The sequence below is a fragment of the Trichechus manatus genome, unplaced genomic scaffold, assembly GCF_000243295.1.
Source record: "Trichechus manatus latirostris isolate Lorelei unplaced genomic scaffold, TriManLat1.0 scaffold00087, whole genome shotgun sequence".
Taxonomy (NCBI): Eukaryota; Metazoa; Chordata; class Mammalia; order Sirenia; family Trichechidae; genus Trichechus; species Trichechus manatus.
Window position 1 is genome coordinate 1,991,341 of NW_004444023.1, and position 22,752 is coordinate 2,014,092.

Here is a 22,752-nt window from a genome sequence, read left to right on the forward strand (position 1 = left end):
AAACGCATGAGGCCGGGAGAGAAAGCAAGCGAGAAAGAGTGAGCGAGCGAGAGACACCCACCGACCCCGCCCTTCCTCCTCCTCCTCCTCCGCGGCCCGGCCCAACATGGCGGCCGCCCCCCTTCCTCCTCCTCCTCTTCCTCCCCCCGGGGACGCTGCCCCGGCCCGGCCGGGGGCCTGACCTGTCGTCAGGGAGCGGGAGGCGGTGGTGGAGGAGGTGCGGGGTGGCCGAGCGGGCGTCGGGGGAACACGGAGGAGGCGAAGGCGTTGATGGCGGCGGCGGCGATGGCGGCGACGGCGACTCTGATGGCGGCGGCGGGGGGGTCTCGGGCGCGGCCTCCATAGTTCCTTTTGGGGGAGGGGGTTAATGCACGAAAAAGGACTGCTTGGGCGTGGCGGGAGGGGTACACTTCAGCTCTGAGGGCTCCTGATGGGAGTGGATATATATTTTTTAGGTTTCGGAATCACCTCTGAGCCGACCTCCGCGTAGGCCGCGCGGCCTATGCCTCGGCGGGCCGCTCGCCGCCTGCTTTCTTCACAGCCCGCCCCTGCGGTCACTCGCTCACGGGCATGGAGCCCTCATCGGGGCGAGAGCCCCACACACACCCCTGCGGGCCCGGGAGTGGGAGACGCGGGGGACTCGGACACTGGTGGGTGGTTGGGTGTAATTAGCGCGAGCCGCGCGCGATGGAGCAAGCGAGAGGGTAGGGAGGATGAGGTAAGCGAGCGAGGAGGAAAAAAAAGGATTATGGGGAGAAAGAAAATGGGCCGCGGAGACGGGCCGATTGTCAGTCTGTCTGTCTGCCTGCCCCAGGTGCCCCAGCTGCCCGGCCCCCGCCGCAGTCAGGAATTCACACAAAATGGCGGTTCGGCCCGTACGAGCCGAGAGGCTGAGGCGGGAGGAAGGGCGAGGTGGGAGGGGGAACTGGGCGGTAGAGGCGGAGGCCGCGTCACGTGGAGGAAAGGGGCAGAGGCCGAAAGAGTAGACCCGGAGGGTGAGACGGAAAAAGCCGAAGGGAGCTGAGCGGGAGAAACGGAGGAGGGAGATTAAAGCCGGAAAGAGCCGAAGTTGATGTGAGGCCGGTGGGTGAAAGAATGCGAAGTCCAGGGGAGCCGGAAATAGCCGAAGTGGATCGGGAATGGGGTGCAAGCAGAGACTCTGCGAAGATCCGGAAGTAGCCGAAGGGGGAGATTAGGATGGGGTAGTGGTAGGAGGTAGAAACAGCCGAAAGATGCCGAGTGAGAATAATGGGCTTAAGTCCAAATGAGCCGAACGTGGCGGGGCTGAGGAAGCGATTAACTAAGGGCAACCGACTTTGTGGAATTCGCCCTTGGAGAGCAAATGGGAAAAACCGAAAAGTGCCAGCTTCAGGGCAGGTGGGAGAGCTGAACGTTTTAGGTGGAAGAACGAGAAGGAACTCAGGCTATAAAGAAAAAAACCGAAGACTGGAGCTAGAGGCCTAGCGCCAGAAAGCGTAGGTTTTCGGGGGAGAGGGTGGAGCTTAACCGGCCCGGAGATGACGTCATCGGTGGGCCTCTCGGAAGAGGTGGGGCTTGATCCAGAATACGGGCGGGTTTCAGAACCTGGGGCTTGGCACGCGGAAGGCTTTCAGTGAATAAGAAACGGTGAAACACTAGACTGTTCGTTAAAGAGTGTACAGTCATAAAATCTATTGACCCTCACAATGATCCTAAGAGTCGGTGCTATTTCCATTTTATGGATGCAGAGGCTGAAGACGTTTAAGTAACTGGCTCAAGGTCATAGGCTAAGTCACATAGAGCAAGGTTTTTTTTAATCAGTGCTGACAGTCCACTGTCTGCAGCAAAAAAAATTTCAGTTCCTTTCATTTGCATCCAGGGCTCTTTCGGTCAGTACTTTTAAGAACTTATATAGTGCCAACTCCTGTGATGGGCGTTGAGGGCACGGTTACTTATCCTCACGAAGGTTTTTGTCGATAATGCCCTTAAGGAGAGAAACAGTTAAGGAATAAAGTCGGAGGGCCCTGTGTTTGGGAGGTCGGGAAAGACTCTGAGGAGTTTAAGCTGAGATGTGGAGGAGAGGTTCCAGGTAAAGGAAATAACTAATAACTTATTTGACAAGGCGGGGAGCTCTCAACCTCCAGGAACGAAGAGAAAAAGTCTTGTTATAGAGAGTGATGAGAGGCTGGTGACAGAGGGGCCAGGTGACCTGTTGGTATTTTCATCCTTCTATGAAAGAGAAAGGAGCCCTGGCTGCGCAGTGGTTGAGCTTGGCTGTTAACCAAAAGGTCAGCAGTTCAAATCCACCACCTTGGAAACCCTGCTGTGCAGGTCTACTGTGTCCTGCAGGGTCACTGTGAGTTGGAATCGACTGGAGGGCAACTGGTTTTTTTATGACAGAGAAAAGAGCAGTGGTTAAGAGCTCAGGCTGCTAACCAAAAGGTCAGCAGTTTGAATCCACCACCTTTGAAACCCTGGGGGGCAGTTCTACTCTGTCCTATAGGGTCGCTATGGAATGGCAATGGGCTTGGTTTTCTGGGTTTTGTACATATTAGTTTCTCATATCCTCCTTTGAAAAAAAACAAAACAAAACCAGTTGTTATCCAGTTGATTCCCTGAGACAGGCAGCCGCTGGATGGCTGGTGGGAGGAGCTCCAACTTCTCCCCATTGACTGCACCAACCAGATGATGGCGGCATCATCAGAGAAGCTGTCCACCAATCCAGATGGACCACGCTCCTGAATACGCCCTGAAGAAGAGCCCACCCCTACTCTGTTTCCTCTCCGTATATAAATCGATGTGCCTCCCAATTGGGGAGCCATCTTGGTGACGCAGGTCACAGTGTGTGTGTTTGCTTGGCCAAGCAAATAAGCTTTTCTTTTTCATTTTCGCCCAACTCTTAGTTTCCCACCGAGAAAGACCTGGAGGTCCTGTAATAACCGCATGTATTACAAAGTAGAATTGCATTCCACATATCAGGCGTTTGTACCATGGCACCTCTGGGTAGGTTCAAGCTACCAACCTTTCAGTTCGTAGTCAAGCACTTAACCGTTGGCGCCATCCGGGGACCTAGCTGCCTTTGGACCAGCCTTATATTCCTGCTATTTCCCTCAATAATGATTAAGTAAAATTGTCAATACCTGCCTGTTATGTTTTTGTGAAAAATCATGTTTTTAACTCTTAAAAAAGGTATATTTTGATAACTAAGTCCTTGGATAGTAATGCTGGCAAAAATAGGGTAGGTAGGGAAAAAAAAAAAACCCACCAGTTCTTAACAAAGATATTCGAATGAAGGCAAATCGCTGACCTCTTCCATTGGAAAGGGTCCAGTATAATCAATCCGCTAGAAGAAGCTGGGAAGAGGGACATTGGGTGTCTGAGACTTTCACACAACTACTTATGCCTTGAGGACTTGCTGGAGCTCAATCTCCAGTATGCCGTTTCCATGTGATGATGAAGTGCTGATGGGCCTGCCTCCTTCGTCACTTGGTGCATCAGATAATACACCATCACCTGAGATTCTATGGCCAGTCATTTAGTCTCTGTAGAACCCACTAACAACCCAAGAGCTAATTCTCAGAACAAGAGGAATTGCTTACCAAACAGGTTGTAGTTTTGCTACAAAACCCCAGGGTCTGTACCTCCTGTTTAGGCCTCTCCGAGGTCCGTACACTCTCCTATTTTATTACTTTTTATTGAATAATGATATACATGCAGAAGAGCATATACTCAGAAGTATATAGTTCCATGAATTTATGCAAAAAGATTACTCCACGTAAACAGCATCTAAATCAAGAAACAGAAAGTCACAAGCCACCCAGAGCCCCTATCCTGCCCCCATCTAGTCACTACTCCCTTCCAGGGTAACATCGAATCATAAACGCATTGCTGTCGAGTCGATTCCGACTCATAGCGACCCCACAGGACACAGGTAGAAGTGCCCCATAGGGTTTCCAAGGCTATAATCTTTATGGAAGCAGACTGCCACATCTTTCTCCCATGGGTTGGTTGGTGAGTTCCAACTGCTGACTTTAGGTTAGCAGCCAAGTGCTTAACCACTGTGCCACCAGAGCTCCTCAAACATCTAACCACGTACATTAATTTTGCTTTTTCTAGAGTGTCATGTAAATGTAATCTACAATATGTTCTCTTTTGCGTCTAGCTTCTTTTACTCAACATGATGTTTGTGAGATTCATCCTTATTGTGATGTGTAGCTGTAGATCATTCATTCTCACTTCTGTATAGAATTCCATTGTGTGACTAAACCAGGTGTTAGTGGTGATGTGGGGCAACTGGAACTCTTCTACATTACTGGTGGGATGATAAATTGGTCCAACTACTTTGAAAAATGGTTTGGTAGTATTTAATCTACTACAGCTGAACATTTGCCTACACTATGATTCAACAATTCCACCTCAAAGTATATACTCAAAAGACACGAACAAGAATGTTCACAGCAGCATTATTCAAAATAGCACTTAACTGGAAACTACCTAAATGCCCATCAATAGGAGAACAGTCAAATACATTGTAGTGCATTCACCATAACTATTTGCTACACACACTTGGAGAACCTTTGGATCTATAGGTCATAAGACCCAAATGGCAGAGCCATTTGCAGTACATCTGGGGCCAGGTAAAGAATCTACTCTTTTACTAGGCTCCAGCTGCCTTGATGAGTAAAAGCAGCTCTCTCAACCATGATATAAATCACCTCCCAAATCCCAAAAAGTCCACCAAACCTTGTGACTTTTTCTTAGTGGAGAAGTCAGTCACTTGCTCTTTGTTTTGGAAAAAAATTTCAACAGTCCTCTCCCCCTGGATCTCTGAGCTAGCAGGCCACTGTATTCTTCTGAGATTGAACATTCTCTGATACCCATAAATCTGTTTCTTCCTGCCCTTATTATTCTGGGGACAGACTTTTTTTTCTAGTTCCTGGGGTAGATTTAGGGTGGGTTCTTTGTAGTGTGCATGAGGTGAATTTCACAGAGAAGACACTCCACAGAGAATGGAAGAAATGCCAGCAGGTTTCAGTGTTGGCTCCAATCTCTCACACACCTTGGGGAAGAAAGGAGAAGAACACTGGCCAAAGAGAGGCATTATGGTGTGGCGGAGCCCATTAAATGCCAGCCCAACAGCTATTTCTGATAGGAGATGAATTGTTGGTCTACCACGGGTTCTCAAGTGGGGTGGGAGGGGCGAATATCGCCCCATAGGAAACATGTTGGAAATTATTGAGGGAAATTAATGAATGTGTTTTTTGGTTGTCAACTGGTTCTCAAGGGGACAGTATTGCTCCCTTGGGGGCATTTTAGAAATTTGCAGAGGCTTTTTTTGGTCAGCACAATTATGAGGGGGTTGTTACCAGCATCTAGAGGGCAGGGACAAGGGCTGCTAAGACATACTGCAATATGACATTGATAATGAATGATCATGTAATGAACAAAATTAATTATAGCTTTTTTTTTTTTTTTAAAGGAGAGGGTGTATTTTGGTTATTAGATTCTTTTTTTTTTTTTAATTTTACTTTTTCGCTGAAGGTTTACAGAGCAAATTAGTTTCTCATTAAACAATACACATGTTGTTTTGTGACATTGGTTGCCAACCCCACCACATGTCAATACTCTCCCCTTCCTGACCTTGGGTTCCCCATTACCAGCTTTCCTCATGATAGTTTTAAATAATGGAGAAGACTGTTGATACTAAGTTATATTAAGCTGTACCACTGAATTTTCCAAGTTCTTTCTAAAATTGTTTATATTCTTGGCCTTTGTAAGACATGTATCCCCAAATTTGAAAATATTCCATTACATTTATTTTTTCCCTATAAAATTTAGGAAAGTATAATGGGGAGGGAGGAGAGATGTTTTTAGACCTTTAATGAGTCTAGAAGTACAGGGGAAAATAATTCATAGAGCAGTTAGCTTTATTTTCACAGGACTCTTTCACAAAGAAACAAAGTGATCATTTTACAAGAGTTACTACATATATATACAGATAAGGTCTAGTCATTCCCTAACCAATTACAAATTACTGCATGCCATAGATTTTCTTCACGGTCACTCTCAAGGTTGATACATTAACTAATTAATCATTTAATGCCAAGAGTCTGTTTTAGCTCTTCAAAACCACTTGACTCCGTTTATCTTTCTATACCCCATGCCCATTTCAATTTAATAGTATGAGACATCGAAATAGAAGTGTTTATTTGCAAAACCTTATCCAAAAGATGCCTGATACAGAGAGGTCATTTATAGACTTCCAAATTTCTTTCCCGCACAAAGAGGTTATTTGATCTTAATATTGATATTTTTTCCTGAGATCAGGAGTAGCACACCATAGTGGTAGAACTTTAGACTCAGAAGTTTAAAATAAGGATATAATAACAAATTTTTTTTTATGTGCTTTAGGTGAAAGTTTATAGCTCAGGTTAATTTCTCATTCAAAAATTTATACACACATTTTTTGAGAATATAATAACAATTTAATAACAATTGTCATTATGGATAACACAAATGGTTTGTGCCTGACTACCAACCTGGCAGTTTGAACCCATCCATTGGTGCCACAGAAAAAAGGCCCAGCAATCTGCTTCCGTAAGGATTACAGCCAAGAAAACCATGTGGGGCAGTTCTACTCTGCAACGCATGGGGTTGCCACGAGTCAGGATAGACGTGACGGCAGCAGGTTTGGTGTTTGTTTTCGTTGTTGTCATTAAAGAAATTTTCAAACGTACAAAAATAGAAAGTAAATTAAAATGAAACGTCAGGTACACATCTCCCAGCTTCAACAATTATAAACCCTAACCAATTTCATTTCTTCTTTACTCCCACCCAGGAAACCCTGGTGGCATATAGGTTAAGAGTTCGGCTGCTAGGGGCTGAGGTCTGGGGACCATGCTTTCAGAGGACATCTAGGTCAATTGGCATAACAAAGTTTCTTAAGAAAACGTTCTGCATCCTACTTTGGTGAGTGACATCCGGGGTCTTAAAAGCCAGTGAGCGGCCTTCTAAGATGCATCAATTGGTCCCAACCCACCTGGAGTAAAGGAGCATGAAGAACACCAAAGTCACCAGGAAAGCTTTAGCCGAAAAGACAGAAAGGGTCACATAAACCGGAGACTGCATCAGCCTGAAACCAGAAGAAATCGATGGTGCTCGGCTACCATCAATGATCTCCCTGATGAGGAACACAACAGAGTCCCTGATGGAGCAGGAGAAAAGTGGGGTGCAGAATTTAAATTCTAGTAAAAAGACCAGACTTAATGGTCTGACTGAGACTGGAGGAACCCTGGAAAGCATGGCCCCTGGACTCTCTGTCAGCCCAGAACTAAAACCATTCCCGAGGCCAACTCTTCAGACAAAGATTAGACTGGGCTATGGAACACAAAATGATAGTCATGAAGAGGGTGCTTCTTAGCTCAAGTAGATACATGAGACTAAATGGGCAGCTCCTGTCCGGAGGTGAGATGAGAAGGCAGAGAGGGTCAGGAGCTGGTTGAATGGACATGAGGAAATGGGTGGAAAGGAGGAGTGTGCTGTCACAGTAAGGGGAGAGCAATTAGGGTCACAACAATGTATGTATAAATTTTTGTATGAGAGACTAACTTGAATTGTAAACTTTCACTTAAAGTACAACAATAAAATAAAAAAAAATAAAAAGAGTTCGGCTGCTAACCAAAATGTCGGCAGTTCGCATCCACCAGGCGCTCCTTGGAAACCCCGTGGAGCAGTTCTACTCTGCCCTATGGGGTCGTTATGAGTCATGAGTTGGAACTGACTTGATGGCAGCGGGTTTGTTTGCTTGTTTTTGTTTACTCCCACCCACTGACCACCCCACAAACCTACTAGATTACTTTAAATCAATTCCCAGACTTACCCTTCCATCTATTTATATCTCCACATATACATTTATAGCTATTTCTATATCTGTCGTTATATATTTAAAAACATACATTCATGCCTACTCCTCTAATTCCATCCGACACTACAAGGTTCGTTCCAGTCTTCACCTTTTCCAATTTTGTATCTTCTCTGACATTGAGATACCTGACTTCCATTATCCTTGATATATTTAGTTATTTATTTACTCATTGCCACGTGCGTGTATATAACCAACCTCCCAACACTTAGAGCCCTCTCAGTGGCCCCAATTCCATAGGTCCTGCCAGCCCCGGATACCTCAAGAGAAGACAAGGATAACCAATAAGTATTTATTTCTTTTTTTTTTTCCCCACACAACCCCACCCATTGCCATCGAGTCAATTCCGACTCATAGCGACCCTGTAGGACAGAGTAGAACTGCCCTATCGGGTTTCCAAGGCTGTAATCTTTACAGAAGTAAACTGCCACATCTTTCTCTGGCAGAGCTGCTGATGGGTTCCAACTGCCAACCTTTTAGTCAGCAGCCAAGTGCTTAACCGCTGTACCACTAGGAATCCTTCCACAGCCATAGGCAACCACGAATCTACTTTCTATTTCTACAGATTTGCCTAGTCCAGATATTTCATATAAATGTAGTCATACAATATGTGACCTTTTGTGTTTGTCTCTTGATTTACCATAATGTTTTCAAGGTTCATTCATGATGTAGGACGTATCAGTACTTCATCATTTTTTATGGCTGAATTATATTTTGTTGTGTGGATAGACCACATTTTGTTTATGTGGTCATCAGTTGATGGACACTTGGTTTGTTTCCACCTTTTGGCTATTGTGAAGGGTACTGCTATAAACATTGCTGCTAATCTTTTTTGAACACAAAGCTGAAAACCAAGCACACACTTTACTTTCATTTTTTTAAAGTTTGTTAATAGGTAATATAATCACATGATTAAAAATTCAAGAGGTTAAAAAGAGTCTACAGTGGAAAATCTCCCTCCCACCCAGACACCCCCATTACCCTTGACAAAGCGTCCACTGTTACCAGTTTCTTGGGTATCCTCCCAGAGATATTTTATACATCAAGAAACATATGTACGTATATGTAAATCCGATGCCATCGAGTCAATTCTGACTCATAGCGACCCTACAGGACACAGTAGAACCGCCCCATAGGGTTTCCAAAGAGCAGCTGGTGGATTTGAACTGCCTACGTTTTGGTTAGCAGCAGGAGCTACTGCACCACCAGGGCTGCTTATCAAGTGGTATGGGCAGTTATAATCCTGGTGTGGTATTGTCAGAATGCCGCCCCCTAGAGGTTGTGTCAAGTTACAGTCCGTCAGAAATGTACGTGAGTCCGAACATCCTCACCAACCCAATGCCAAACGTCTTAACCTTTGTTAATCTGATACTGCATTATTTTGAATACCATAGATAATTCTTATTTTGAAATAATTGCATTTGTATCAAAAAGTTACAGGAATAGTATAAAGAACTTTCTGCTTTCCTGAGCCATTTGAGAGTAAATTGACTTGTCTCATCACTCCTGAATACTTGAGTGGGTAATTCCTACAAAAAAGGACATTCTCCTATATAACCACAACCAAACCAAACCCATTGCTGTCCAGTTGATTCCAACTCATAGCTACCCTACACAAAGTAGAACTGCCCCTTAGAGTTTCCAAGGCTGCAAATCTTTACAGAAACAGACTGCCACATTTTCCCCCAGGGAGTGGCTGGTGGGTTCGAACTGGGGACTTTTTGGTTAACAGCCGAGTGCTTTACCCACTGCGTCACAAGGGCTCCTTGATAACCACAACAAAACCATGAACACAACCATCAAAGTCAAGAAAGTAACACAATGTATCCTGCCATCTAATCCTCAGACCCCATTCAGTTTTTACCAGTTGTTCCAATAATGTCCCTCAGAGCAAAAGGATCCATTTCAGGATTACACATTGGGTTTAGTTATCAAGTCTCTCTACCCCTTGCCGTCCAGTGGATTCCAATTCATTGCCACCCTGTAGGACAGACTAGAACTGCACCATAGGGTTTCTCAGGCTGTAATGTTTAAGGCAGCAGACTGCCACATCTTTCTCCTGCAGAGTGGCTGGTGGGTTTGAACTGCCAACCTTTTGGTTAGCAGCTGAGTGCTTAACCACTGGGCCACCAGGACTCCTTTTTTTCTTCCATTTTTTTTTTATTGTACTTTAGGTGAAGGTTTACAGAACAAATAGTTTCTCATTAAACAGTTAGTACACATATTGTTTCATGACATTGGTTAACTACCTCGCGACATGTCAACCCTCTCCCTTCTCGACCTTTTTTTTTTTTCTGGTGAAAATATACATAACCAAAGATACACCATTTCAAAAATTTCTACATGCACAATTCAGTGACATCAATTACGTTCTTCCAGTTGTGCTGCTATTCTCACTTTAGATGAAGGTTTACAGAACAAAATAGTTTCTCATTAAACAGTTAGTACAAATGTTGCCCTATGACAATGGTTAACAATCTCACAACACATCAATAATATCCTTACTCAACGTTGAGTTCCCTATCACCAGATTTCCTGTCCCCTTCTGCCTTCCAGTCCTTGTCCCTGGACTGCTGTGCCTCATTAGTCCTGTTTTGTTTTATGGGGCTAGGACTCCTTTTTTTTCTAAAGATTAAAACTTGTTGCTATAGAGTTGACTCTGACTGATAGCAACCCTATTGGACAAAGTAGAACTGTCCCACGGAGTTTCCAAGGAGTGGCTGGTGGATTTGAACTGCTGACTTTTTGGTTAGCAGCTGCACTCTTAATCATTTTGCCACCAGGGCTCCATTATTTTGTAGAATGTCTTTGAGGGTTGCACCAGGATTTGAACAGGCAATCAGATTCCAGAGCTGATGCTTTTAACAACTCTATTATACTGCTTTTTAGTGTTATTAGCAATCCCTGGGTGGTGCAAATGATTAATGTGTTCAACTGCTAATCAAAAGGTTGGAGGTTCAAATCCACCCAGAGGAGCCTCAGAAGAAAGGCAGACTACTTTCTTCAGAAAAAGCAGCTGTTGAAAATGCTATGGAGCACAGCTCTACTCTGACACCCATGGGGTTGCCATGAGTTGGAATAGACTCTACGGCAGCTGGTTTAAGAGTTGTGTGGTCCTCAAGGTCTTGGGGAACATCTAACTCAATTGACATAACATAGTTTATAAAGAAAATGTTCTACATTCTACTTTGGTAAGTAGTGTCTGGGGTCTTAAAAGCTTGTGAGCGGCCATCTAAGATACTCCACTGGTCTCACCCCGTCTGGAGCAAGGGAGAATGAAGAAAACCAAAGACACAGAGGAAAGATTAGTCCAAAGGACTAATGGACCACAACTACCACAGCCTCCACCAGGCTGAGTCCAGCACAACTAGATGGTGCCCAGCTAGTACCACCGATTGCTCTGACAGGGATCACAGTAGAGAGTCCCGGACACAGCCAGAGAAAAATGTAGAGCAAAATTCTAACTCACAAAAAAAGACCAGACTTACTGGTCTGACAGACACTGGAGAAACCCCAAGAGTATGGTCCCTGGATAACCTTTTAACTCAGTAATGAAGTCACTCCTGAGGTTCATCCTTCAGCCAAAGATTAGACAGGCCCATAAAACAAAGGAGACTAAATGGGCACACCAGCCCAGGGGCAAGGATGAGAAGGCAGGAGCGGACAGGAAAGCTGGTAATGGGGAGCCCAAGGTCAAGAAGGGGAGAGTGTTGACATGTGGTGTGGTTGACAACCAATGTCACAAAACAATATGTGTATTAATTGTTTAATGAGAAACTAGTTTGCTCTGTAAACCTTCATCTAAAGTACAATTAAAACACAGAGAGAGAGAGAAAAAGAGTTGTGTGGTCCTAAAAGACAGGAATCTGGGTGGCAGTGGTGGTTCAGTGGTAGAATTCTTGCCTTCCATGAAGGAGACCTGGGTTCGATTCTCAGCCAACGCACCTCAGTGCAGCCACCACCTGTCTATCAGCGGAGGCTTGCGTGTTGCTATGATGGTGAACAGGTTTCAGCGGAGCTTCCAGACTAAGAAAGACTTGGTGACCTACTTCTGAAAAATCAGCCAGTGAAAATCCTATGGATCACAATGGTCCGATATGTTTGTTGTGCCTGGGGTCGCCATGAGTTGGAGGCTGACTCGATGGCAGCTGAAAACAAGACATAGAACCCTATGAGTATGGCCCCTGGACAGTCCTGAGGTTCACCCTTCAGCCAGAGATTACACAGGCCCATGAAACAAAACGAGACTAAATGGGTACACGAGCCCAGAGTCAAGGACGAGAAGGCAGGAAGGTACAGGAAAGCTGGTGATGGGGAACCCAAAGTTGAGAAGGGGAGAGTGTTGACATGTCGTGGGGTTTGCAACTGTCTTAGTCATCTAGTACTGCTGTAATAGAAATACCAGAAGTGGATACCTTCAACAAAGAGAAATTTATTCTCTCACAGTCTAGTAGGTTACAAGTCCAAATTCAGGGCATCAGCTCCAGGGGAAGGGTTTCTCTGTCAGCTCTGGAGGAAGGTCCTTGTCATCAGTCTTCCCTTGTTCTGGGAGCATCTCAGAGCAGGAACCTCAGGCCCGAAGACATGCTCTGCTCCTGGTACCGCTTTCTTGGTGGTATGCGGTCCCCCACTCTCTGCTTCCTCCCCTTTCCTTTTATCTCTTGTAAGATAAAAGGTGGTGCAGGCCACACCCTAGGGAAACGCCCTTTATATTGGATGTGACCTTAGTAAGGGTGTTACAATCCCACCCTAATCCTCTTTAACATAAAATTACAATCACAGAATGCAGGACAACCACAGGATACTGGGAATCAAGGCCCAGCCAAATTGATACACATATTTTTGGGGGACATAATTCAATCCATGACAGCAACCAATGTCACAAAACAATATGTATATTAACTGTTTAATGAGAAACTAATTTGCACTGTAAACCTTCATCGAAAGCACAATTTAAAAAAAAAGCTCTTTAAAAAAATAAAAACAAAACATAGGAAGAATAGGAAAATAATTTAGCTTAGAGTAAAGCAGTACATAGATCTTTGTTCCATGGTTCATGACTGCATTCTAGAATCATCTGGGGAGTAATTTTGTAAAAATCCCAGTGTCTCAGCTCCTCCCCAGCCCAATTAATCAGAGTCTCTGAGGGTGGGGCATGGGCACTGTATTTGCAAGAAACCTCCCCAGATGATTCTAATGTGCAGGTGGGATTGAGAACCACTGCTTTGGTTAATGATGAGTCGTCACCTGGGTGAAGGTAATTATTTAATCCTTAAACCCAGGAGCCTGAATTACTGAATAACTGCTCTCCATCCGTTGTAAGTTAGAGTCTCAGGTTTGGCAACTGTTCTGATGAGTTATTGCTGAAAAACAAATTGCTTCCAAAATTTAGTGTCTTGAAAAAAAAACAATCATTTTATTGTTTATCACGGAGTCTTTAGGTCAGGAATTCAGGAAGGGCTCAGCTGGCTGGTTCTAGTCCAGAATTTTTCATATGGTTGTAGGCCATATGGCTGGAACTGGAAGAGTGTATGGCTGGAGAGCTAGGGGCTGGACAGGAATCTCTGACCTCATGCCGTCTCAGGGGCTCTCCATGTGGTCTCTCCTCTTGGGCTGGTGACACTGCATAACTTTTGTATTAGTTTTCTAGTGGTGCTGTAGCAAACCATCAGATGATTCTAGCCCCTAGCTTTCCAGTTTCCCCAGCTGACACCAAAGGGAACACAGATGAACCGTCTTTGCTGAGCCCTGTCTAGACTGCAGATTGCTTTAAACAATAGGAATTTATTGCTTCACAGTTTTGGAGGCTTGAGGTCTAAATTCACAGTGTTTGCAGGGCCAAGTTCCCTCCAAAGTCTCCAGGAGGAGAAATTTTCTTGCCTCTCTCAGCTTCTGGTAGCCCCAGGCACTCCTTGGCTTCTAGCTGCAACATAACTTATTTTCACATAGCCATCTTCCCTCTGTCTGTCCCCCTGTGGCACTTGTCCTCTTTTATATGATACCATTCAGATTGGATTAGGACCCACCCTACTCTGGTCTGACCTCATGTTAACTGATGTCCTTGTCCTTAGCTGCCATTGAGTCAATTCTGACACATGGCAACTCCATGTATGCAGAGAACTGTTCCACAGGGTTTTCAAGGCTGTGACTTTTTGGAAGCAGATTGCTGGGCCTGTTTCCCAAGGTGCCTCTGGATGAGTTTGAACTGCCAACCTTTCAGCTAGTAGTCAAGCATTTAACCATTTGTGCCACCCAGGGACTTCTTCCTTGTATTAGTTATCTATTGCTGAGTAACAAATAACCATAAATGTAGCTACTTAAAATAATACATACTTACTATCTTACAGGTTCTGTAGGTCAGGAATCTGGGTATAGGATAGTCCTCTGCTCAGGGTCTCACAGGCTGAAAGCAAGGTGTTGGCTGGTGTGATGGTTAATTTTATGTGTCAACTTGACTAGACTACAGTACCCAGTTGTCTGGACAAACACTAGTGTAGATGCTGTTACGAAGTAGTTACACATGACTAAATCAATTAATCTTAAGTAAAGCAGATGACATGGGAGAAAGATGCAACAATCTGCTTCCATAAAGACTGCACCCTTGGACACCCAATGGGGCAGTTCTACTCTGTCCTTTAGGGTCGCTATGAGTTGGAATCAATTCAGCAGCAGTGGGTTTTTAAGTTTAATGCAGATGACAATTGTAGTGTAGGATTTTATCTTAGAAAATTAATAGAGAGATACTCAGGTTTGTCATACATTAAGCCCGTTTAGTTTATTGCAAGGTAGTCATGCCAAGGCACACAAGTAAGACCTCACGACATTCATTTAGAACTGTAGAATTAGAATTAACAATTACAATTACAATATTGGTTCAATGGTTAGAGTGTAAATCTTCAGACTTCAGGCTTTTACCTTTAACAAAAAGTCTTGGGAGGAAGGTTTGACCATGGCTTGAACTTGGCAGAGGTCCTTCATAGCTAGGATCCAAGGTCGGTGGCAGTGGACAGAATCTCAGTTCCATCTCTGCCTTCTTTTGGTGAATGAGCAGAAATTCGGGGTTTATATGTGAATTTGTCACCTTGACTCCACACGACAAGGGCCAGTGTGACGTCAAAGGCTAGTATGTTATGTCTTTTCTCCACAGTTAGAGAGTAGCCAAATGATGCTTCTTCTCATCAAGGTTAGAGATTAGGGAGGTTGTTAGATTTGTATGATATTTTCCTGTATCACAGCATGCTGGGTCAAAGTGAGCTTAAAGATTGTTTATAGTTCTTTACATACTTCACATGTTTCTATGTCTAAGTTCAGAAATTTTCTAAATAACTTCCTCATGATTTTACAGGAGTCTAATGACTTATAGTCAATGTTAGAGGACCTCAGAAATGTAGACATATTTCTATTTAAAAGTTCATATTATGTGTGTACATGTGTACTTTGAAGCACAATAGTGACTTACAACTTATGGGATTTGAAAGCATCATAGAAACATACACAGCAACCCTACATAATGTGGATGGGTCCATCCAATCAGTTGAAGCCCTTCAGAGCAAAAGGGTATATTCTACCTTCAAAGTTAAGTAGACATTTTGCCAGAACTTCTCACTCTTTGCTCTTCCCATCACCTGACCTACAGATTTTAGGGCACAAGACCACAGGACTCTCCAGCCTGTTGCCTGACCTAGAAATTTTGGACTTGTCAGACCTCTGGAATAGTGTGAGCCAATTCCTTAAAATCACCCCCTCTCTCATTCTCTCTATTTCTATATAAACATATATGGAGCCCTATGGGGCAGTTCTGCTCTGTCCTACAGGGTCACTATGAATTGGAATCGACTACAGGCAATGGGTAGAGTTTTTTTGGCATGTACATATGTATGTATATATACATATACATAAGGAGCCCTGGTGACCCCTGGGTTAAGTGCTTGGCTGCAAACCAAGGGTTGGTGGTTGAAACCCACCCAGTAGCTCTGCGGGACATAGACCTGGTGATTTGCTTCCATAAAGATTACAGCCAAGGAAACCCTATGGGGCAGTTCTACTCTGTCACATGGGGTTGCTAGGAGTTGAAATGTTCCTCTCTTGGGACTTGTCTGATGTTTTTCTCACGATTAGATCGGGGATATGGGTTTTGGGGAGGAAGCCCACAGAGGTAAGGTGCCGTTCTCGTCACATCTTATCAAAGGGTACATTGTTCAACATGAGTCATCACTGTTGATGTTGACCTTGATCACCTGGCTGAGGTAATGTCTGCCACTGTAAACTTACTTTATTTTCCCTTTTTGTACTTTACTTTTTTGAAGGCAAGTTACTAAGCTCAGTGCACACTTAAGGGGTAGGGAGTTAAGCTCCACCTCTTGATGGGAGAATATCTACATAACTTATTTGGAATTCTGTATGGGAGATTTGTTTCTTCCCCCCATTTATTTATTTTTTCAATTATTTACTTACATCATTATGGACTCTTGGATATTTATTTTATACTTTAGGTTGTAATCCAATACTGTTGTTGTTGTTAGTTGCCATTGAGTCAATTCCGACTCATGGCAACCCCACGTGTGCAGAGTAGAACTGCTCCGTAGGGTTTTCTTCAGAAGCAGATGGCTAGCTTCTGAGGTGCCTCTGTGTGGGTTTGAACTGCCAACGTTTTGGCTAGTAGTTGAGCATTAACCGTTTGGGCCATGCAGGGACTCCTAATCCAATAATACTTTATTTTTTTGCTCAAATTATTCCATCTTCGGCCACTTTGAACCTTTCCAGCTAGTTCCTGTGTCCCTCTGACGTACCGCCATCATTGTGCTTTCTGAGCACTTCTTTACTTTCTGGTGCTGCAGAATGCTCCAGGCTCATCTTATATATTCCCTGCCTCAGTGCCTAGAATTAGCCATTTCTCCAAGAAGAAATTACTAAATTACAGACTCTCAGTTGCTAGCTGCATAGCCTGGGCATGTTCTCAAAACTTTTCTCTACGTTGATTTAAAAATCTGTCATCACTCTAAAATGGTTTCCTGCTTGCGCATGTGCAGGGGTGTGTGTATGTGTGAGAGAGAGAGACAGAGAGACAAAGAAAGAAAAAAGTAAGTGTGCCCAAATGCTAACAACTGGTAAATCTAGGCAAAGGATAAACAGGCACTCACTGGACTATTTTGTTCTGTTAAAGGACTCCTGCTGGTGCAATGTTTAAGCATGCAGCTGCTAACAGAAAGGTTGATGGTTTGAACCTACTCAGTGGCTCCGAGGGAGAAAGACCTGTCATTCTGTTCTTGTAAAGATCACAGCCAAGAAAACCCTATGGGACAGTTCTATTCCGGAACACATGGGGTCGCTATGAGTCTATGTTGACTCCACGGCACCTAACAACAACAGCAACATTCCTTCCTGTAAGCTTGAAATTCTTCAAAATAAAAAGTTGTGAAAAAATGAAATAAAATAAAAATGATCAAACAATGTCAACTATTCCCATTCCACCCCTGAACTTCCACCCATCTCATCCTCTAGGGTAGGATAAGGGTTAAAGTCATGGCTGAGGGATGCACTGAGGAGCCAGGAAAGGACTTAGGAGAAGGTGAGGTAAAGCAACATTTGAGGAGCCCTGGTGGTGCAGTGGTTAAGCACTCCACTGCTAATCGAAAGGTAGGCCGTTCAGACCTACCAGCTGCTCCTTGGGAGAAAAGACCTGGCGATCTGCTCCCATAAATATTACAGCCTAGGAAACCCTATGGGGTAGTTCTACTCTGTTCTATAGGGTCGGTATGAGTCGGCATCGACTCATTATCAATGAGTTTGGTTTTTGGTTTGGGCAGTACAAACCCATCAGCTGCTCTACTGGAGAAAGATGTGGCTGTCTGCTTCCATAAAGATTACGGCCTTGGAAACCCTATAGAGCAGTTCTCCTCCTATAGGGTTGCTATGAGTCAGACTTAACTGCGTGGCAATGGATTTGGTTTTAGTTTGTGGGTGATACAAAAGGTTTATGCTGTATCTATGGAAGTAGATTGCCAGGCCTTTCTTCTGCCGAGCCACTGGGTGTGGTTGAATTGTCAGCCTTTAGGTTAGCAGCTGATTGCACACTGCTTGCGCCACCCAGGCTCCTTCTCTGAAGAGACTGAAGCCATGAAAACCCTATGGAAGTGTTCTGCTCTAACACATTGGTTGCCATGAGTCGAAATTGACTCAGTGCCAATGGGTGTGATTTTTTTTTGGTGGGGGGTGGCACAAATGGTTTGCACTCAACTACTAATTGAAGGGTTGATGGCTTGAATCCACCCAGCAGTGCCAAGGAAGAAAGACTTGGCAATCTACTTCAGTAAGGTTAACCCCAAGCGCATTGTCATAGTCAATTCCGACTCATAGCCACTCTATAGGACGGAGTAAAACTGCCCCATAGTGTTTCCAAGGCTGTAATCTTTATAGAAGCCAACTGCCACATCTTTCTCCCGCAGAGCAGCTGGTGAGTTTTAACCCTCAACCTTTTGGTTAGCAGCCCAGTGCTTCACCAGGGCTCCTCTCAGTAAGATTACAGTCGCTGAAAACCTTATGGAGTGCAGGTCTACTCTGAAACACATGGGGTCGCTTTGAGTGGGAATCCACTGTACATCAACGGGTTTTTTTTTATTTATTTGTATTTTTTTTTGTCTAGGCCGTACTCCATAGACTGTAAGCTCCATGAGTGTAGGGCTTTGTCTATTTTATTCCCCAGTCTATTTCGCAACCCCCCCCCTACTCATCCCCCATGCTAGGATCTCAGCAGACACTCCACAAATATTTACTGAATTGAATAACCTCATAAAAGACCGAGTGAGCACCCCCGCTTCATAAAAGAGCCATTCTTGGCCACTATAGGTGGAAGCTCTATCACGTGACTAGCAGTCGCTAGTCCGCCTGCCAACCCTTCCCACTTTGAAGCCGCGACGCTGACTCCCACGTGGGCCCAGGCTGTGCCGGCCGGCCGGACCGGCGGAGGAGGTACTGCGCAAGCGTAGCCACCCGGCGCAGGCGCAGACGCGGCTAGGGCGCGCGGCGGGCGCACGGTTGGCTGAGCGCGGGTCTGGTGGGCGTTTGGCGTGAGCGGGACCCGAGCAGAGGCAGCGAGAGCCGGCGCCATGGTGGAGAAGGAGGAGGCTGGCGGCGGCATCAGCGAGGAGGAGGCGGCGCAGTATGACCGGCAAATCCGCCTGTGGGGGCTGGAGGCCCAGAAACGGTCAGAGCCGTTGCGGCCTGAGGGACTGAGGGTCGGGAGGGAGCGGGGAGGAGGCGTCTGGTGTGAGGCGTTTGCCGCCCTGAGGGAGCGGGAGGGTCTGATTTGAAGCGAGGAGGCGGGAATTATGTGCCAGGGGATGGTAGCCTTCCTGAGGGGACTGGAGGGGTCGATTTGGGACGTCTTTGGAAGGTTTGTGAAGCGGAGACGTCCCGAAGTGATGGGAGATCCGTTCCGAGGGACTGAAGGCTTCTGAACGGGGAGGTCCCAAGGGATCAGTAGGATTCAAACTGAAGGGTTCGGACGCCGGAAAGGTGGGATTCGGGGGTCAGGAGGCTTAGGGGATAAGAGGGGCCCTGGATGCATGAAGGGAGGGGTGTCGTTCGTTCGTTCATTCATTCATTCATTCATTCATCCTTAGATGATGGAAACTTGTTGGGTGCTGGATGCTGGGGAGATGGGTGACCCCAATAGACATGAACTGACATTCTTGTGGGTCCTAAAGGGTGGGCTAAACTGAGGGAATACGGGTTTTTGAGGAGTTTTGGAGCAAGTTACCTCAAGTGAACGTCTTGAGAGGCTCGGAGTCTAGAGGGGCCGGAGATGCCTGAAGAGTGAAGAGGTTGCTTGTGTCTGGGTATGGGGGTCTGTGCAGAGAGGACAGGTGACTAAGGGTGGGCATATATTGGATATTGAGGAGGTCTCTAAAAGAGATGCTTGATCAGTCAACAAATATTTATTGAGCACCTGCCGTAGGCACTGTTCTCGGCACTGAACAAGTATCAGTGAACTAAATAGGTTTCTTGCCCACGTAGAGCTTTAAACCAAACAAAATAAACAGGTAGTCCCCGACTTAAACAGGTTTACATTCTGGAGACTCAGTCGTAAGCCGGTTCTGACCTAAGTCAAATACCTGTTTTGTTTTGTTTTTTTTATTAAAGTTTTCATTATTGCCTGCTATATGGCAGTATTTTTTAACAGTAAATCATAACATTAAACATCTGTGAGTGAACATCTGAGAATGATAATATCAGCAAATTATGTGCTGCAACGTTGTATGCAGGACATTACTAACCAATAAGATGTACCAAAAAAAAAAACCCCCCAAACCAGATGGTTGTAATTTGAATACCTCGTAAGTGGGGGATTGCCTGTATATAATACAATATCAGGTAATGCAAGTGTTAGGGAGAAAAATAAAGCAGAATACCAAAACAAACAAACCTGTTGCTGTTGAGTCAATTCTGACTCACAGCGATCCCACGTATTACAGAGTAGAACTGAGGTTTTCTTAGCTATAATCTTTATGGAAGCAGTTTATCAGGCCTTCTGTGGCACTCCTGCGTGGGTTCAAACCATCAAACTTTAAGTTAGTAGTCAAGTGCAAACCATTTGTGCCACCCAGGAACCTAAAGCAGGGTCAAAAAAAAAACAAACCCGTTGCCATCGAGTCAATTCTGACTCATAGTGATCCTACAGGACAGAGTAGAACTGCCCCATAGGGTTTCCAAGGAGCAGCTGGTGGATTTGAACTGCCAACCTTTTGGTTAGCAGTTGAGCTTTTAACCACTGTGCCACCAGGGGATCAATAAAGGATGGTGGGGTGCGAGAGCTGCTTTGGTATGATGCTCAAGGAAGGCTTCTGGAGAGGTAACATTGAGCCTGGGATGTGAATGAAGGGCCAGGAAGAGCCACATGGCCATCTGGGAGAAGAACCTCCCTGGCATAGAGAACAGCAAGTGCAAAATCCTGGAGGCCTGAGCACGCTTGGCAAATTAGAGGAACAGTAAGGTGGCTAGAACTAAATGGGTGAAGAGTAGCTTTTATTCTCAGTGTGCTGGGAAACCATCGTAGTGTTTTGAGAGTGGGAGTAACATGATCTGATGTGTGTTTTTAAAAGATCAGTCTTGCTGAGTAGAGAATAGGTTTAAGTGGGCAGAAGTGGAAATAAGGATTTCAGTTAGGAGTTGTTGTTAGGTGCTGTTAAGTAGATTTTGCCAGGAGACTGCTGAAGTAGTCCATGTGAGACATAATGGTTGCTTGGAATGCTAGAGAAGGGGTCAGATATATTTTTGGATATATTTTGAAGGTAGAAGGGACCGGTCAGATTTGCTGAAGGATTTCCTGTGGGGTATGAGAGGAAGTCAAGGATGACTCCATGGTTTTTGGACTGAAGTTTTTTTGAAAACTCTTAGTTTGTAGGGTAAAGGAAGAAATCAGGAGTTATTTTTTTCAACTTCAGTTGGAGATTTTGTTATACATCTAAATGAAAGCATGTGAGTGGTCAAGTTCAGAGGCGAAGTCTGAGTGATGGGCATTTGTGTGATGTGGGTGGGTACACAAATTATTAATTAATCTAAGATAATTGAAAATTTTAAGGGGTTGGAGAGGTGGGCAGGTCAGGAAAATTTAATTTGAGGAGATGGGAGCTTCCAGATTGTTTTGGTGAGTGAGTGAGTGAGTGAGTGAGTGAGTGAGTGTGTGTGTGTGTGTGTGTGTGTGTGTGTGTTTGTGTGTGTGGCGGGGAGGGGGCACCTTAGGCTTATCTCAGTTTTGTGGGGTCTTCTGAATGGGAGGGAACATTAGAAAGCATTGGTCTGATGGTTGAAGGCAGCTGAAATAGAAGATTGGTAATTAAATGCTGGTAATTAAACTATAATAAGAATAGCCCAGGACCCGGCAGTGTTTCAGTTTGTTGTACATAGGGTCACTATGAGACTCGATGGCACCTAACAACAACAACACAAATTAATGATGAGAGCGGCTCTTATGACGTAGGTGGGGTTGATTGGTTTTACAGACAGCTGTATAGGGTCCTTATGAGTTGGAATCAACTCCATGGCAATGGGTTTAGTTTTTTTTTATCTTCTGGAAGGGATAGAAAGAGGACTTAGGTGAGCTGGAGGAATTTTGAAGGCTTAGAAGGAATGGGATTATAGGAGGCCCTAAAGGGTTGGGGATTCTTTTTCTTTTTTTTTTTAAATTGTTGTAGTTTAAATGAAGTTTACATTTCAAGTTAGTCTCCCATACAAAAATTTATACGTACATTGTTTATGTGACCCTAATTGCTCACCCCATACTGCGACAGCACACTCCTCCTTTCCACCTTTGATTCCCCATTGCCATTCAGCCAGCTCCTAACGCTCTCTGTCTTCCCACCTCACCTCCAGACAGAAGCTGCCCCTTTGGTGTATTGTATTTACTTGAGCTAAGAGGCACACTCCTCACAAGTATCGCTTTATGTCCCACAGTCCAGTCCAGTCCCTGTCTGAAGAACTGGCCTTGGAAATTGTTTTAGTTCTGGGCTGATAGAGAACCCAGGGGCCACGCTTTCCGGGGTTCCTCCAGTCTCAGTCAGACCATTAAGTCTGGTCTTCTTACTAGAATTTGAGTTTGGCACCCCACCTTTCTGCTGCTCCATCAGGGACCCTCTGTTGTGTTCCCTGTCAGGGCGGTCATTGGTGGTAGCCGGGCACCGTCTAGTTCTTCTTGTCTCAGGCTGATGAAGTCTCTGGCGTATGTGGCCCTTTCTGTCTCTTGGGCTAATACTTTGCTTGTGTCTTCGGTGTTCATTCTCCTTTACTCCAGGTGGTTGGGACCAGTTGATGCATCTTAGATGGCCGCTTGTAAGCTTTTAAGACCCCAGATGCCA

The 22,752-nt window shown here is 44.9% G+C and overlaps 1 protein-coding gene across 1 annotated transcript in view; it reads left to right on the plus strand.

The window, feature by feature from the left end:
• The first annotated feature begins 18,898 nt into the window (after positions 1-18,898).
• SAE1 (SUMO1 activating enzyme subunit 1) overlaps positions 18,899-22,752 on the plus strand; it is an 82,338-nt gene continuing 78,484 nt past the window's right edge. Inside the window, exon 1 of the mRNA XM_004381608.2 lies at positions 18,899-19,103. Within this exon, the coding sequence (XP_004381665.1) occupies positions 19,006-19,103 (98 nt within the window). The 5' untranslated portion in view covers positions 18,899-19,005. The remainder of the gene's footprint in view (positions 19,104-22,752) is intronic.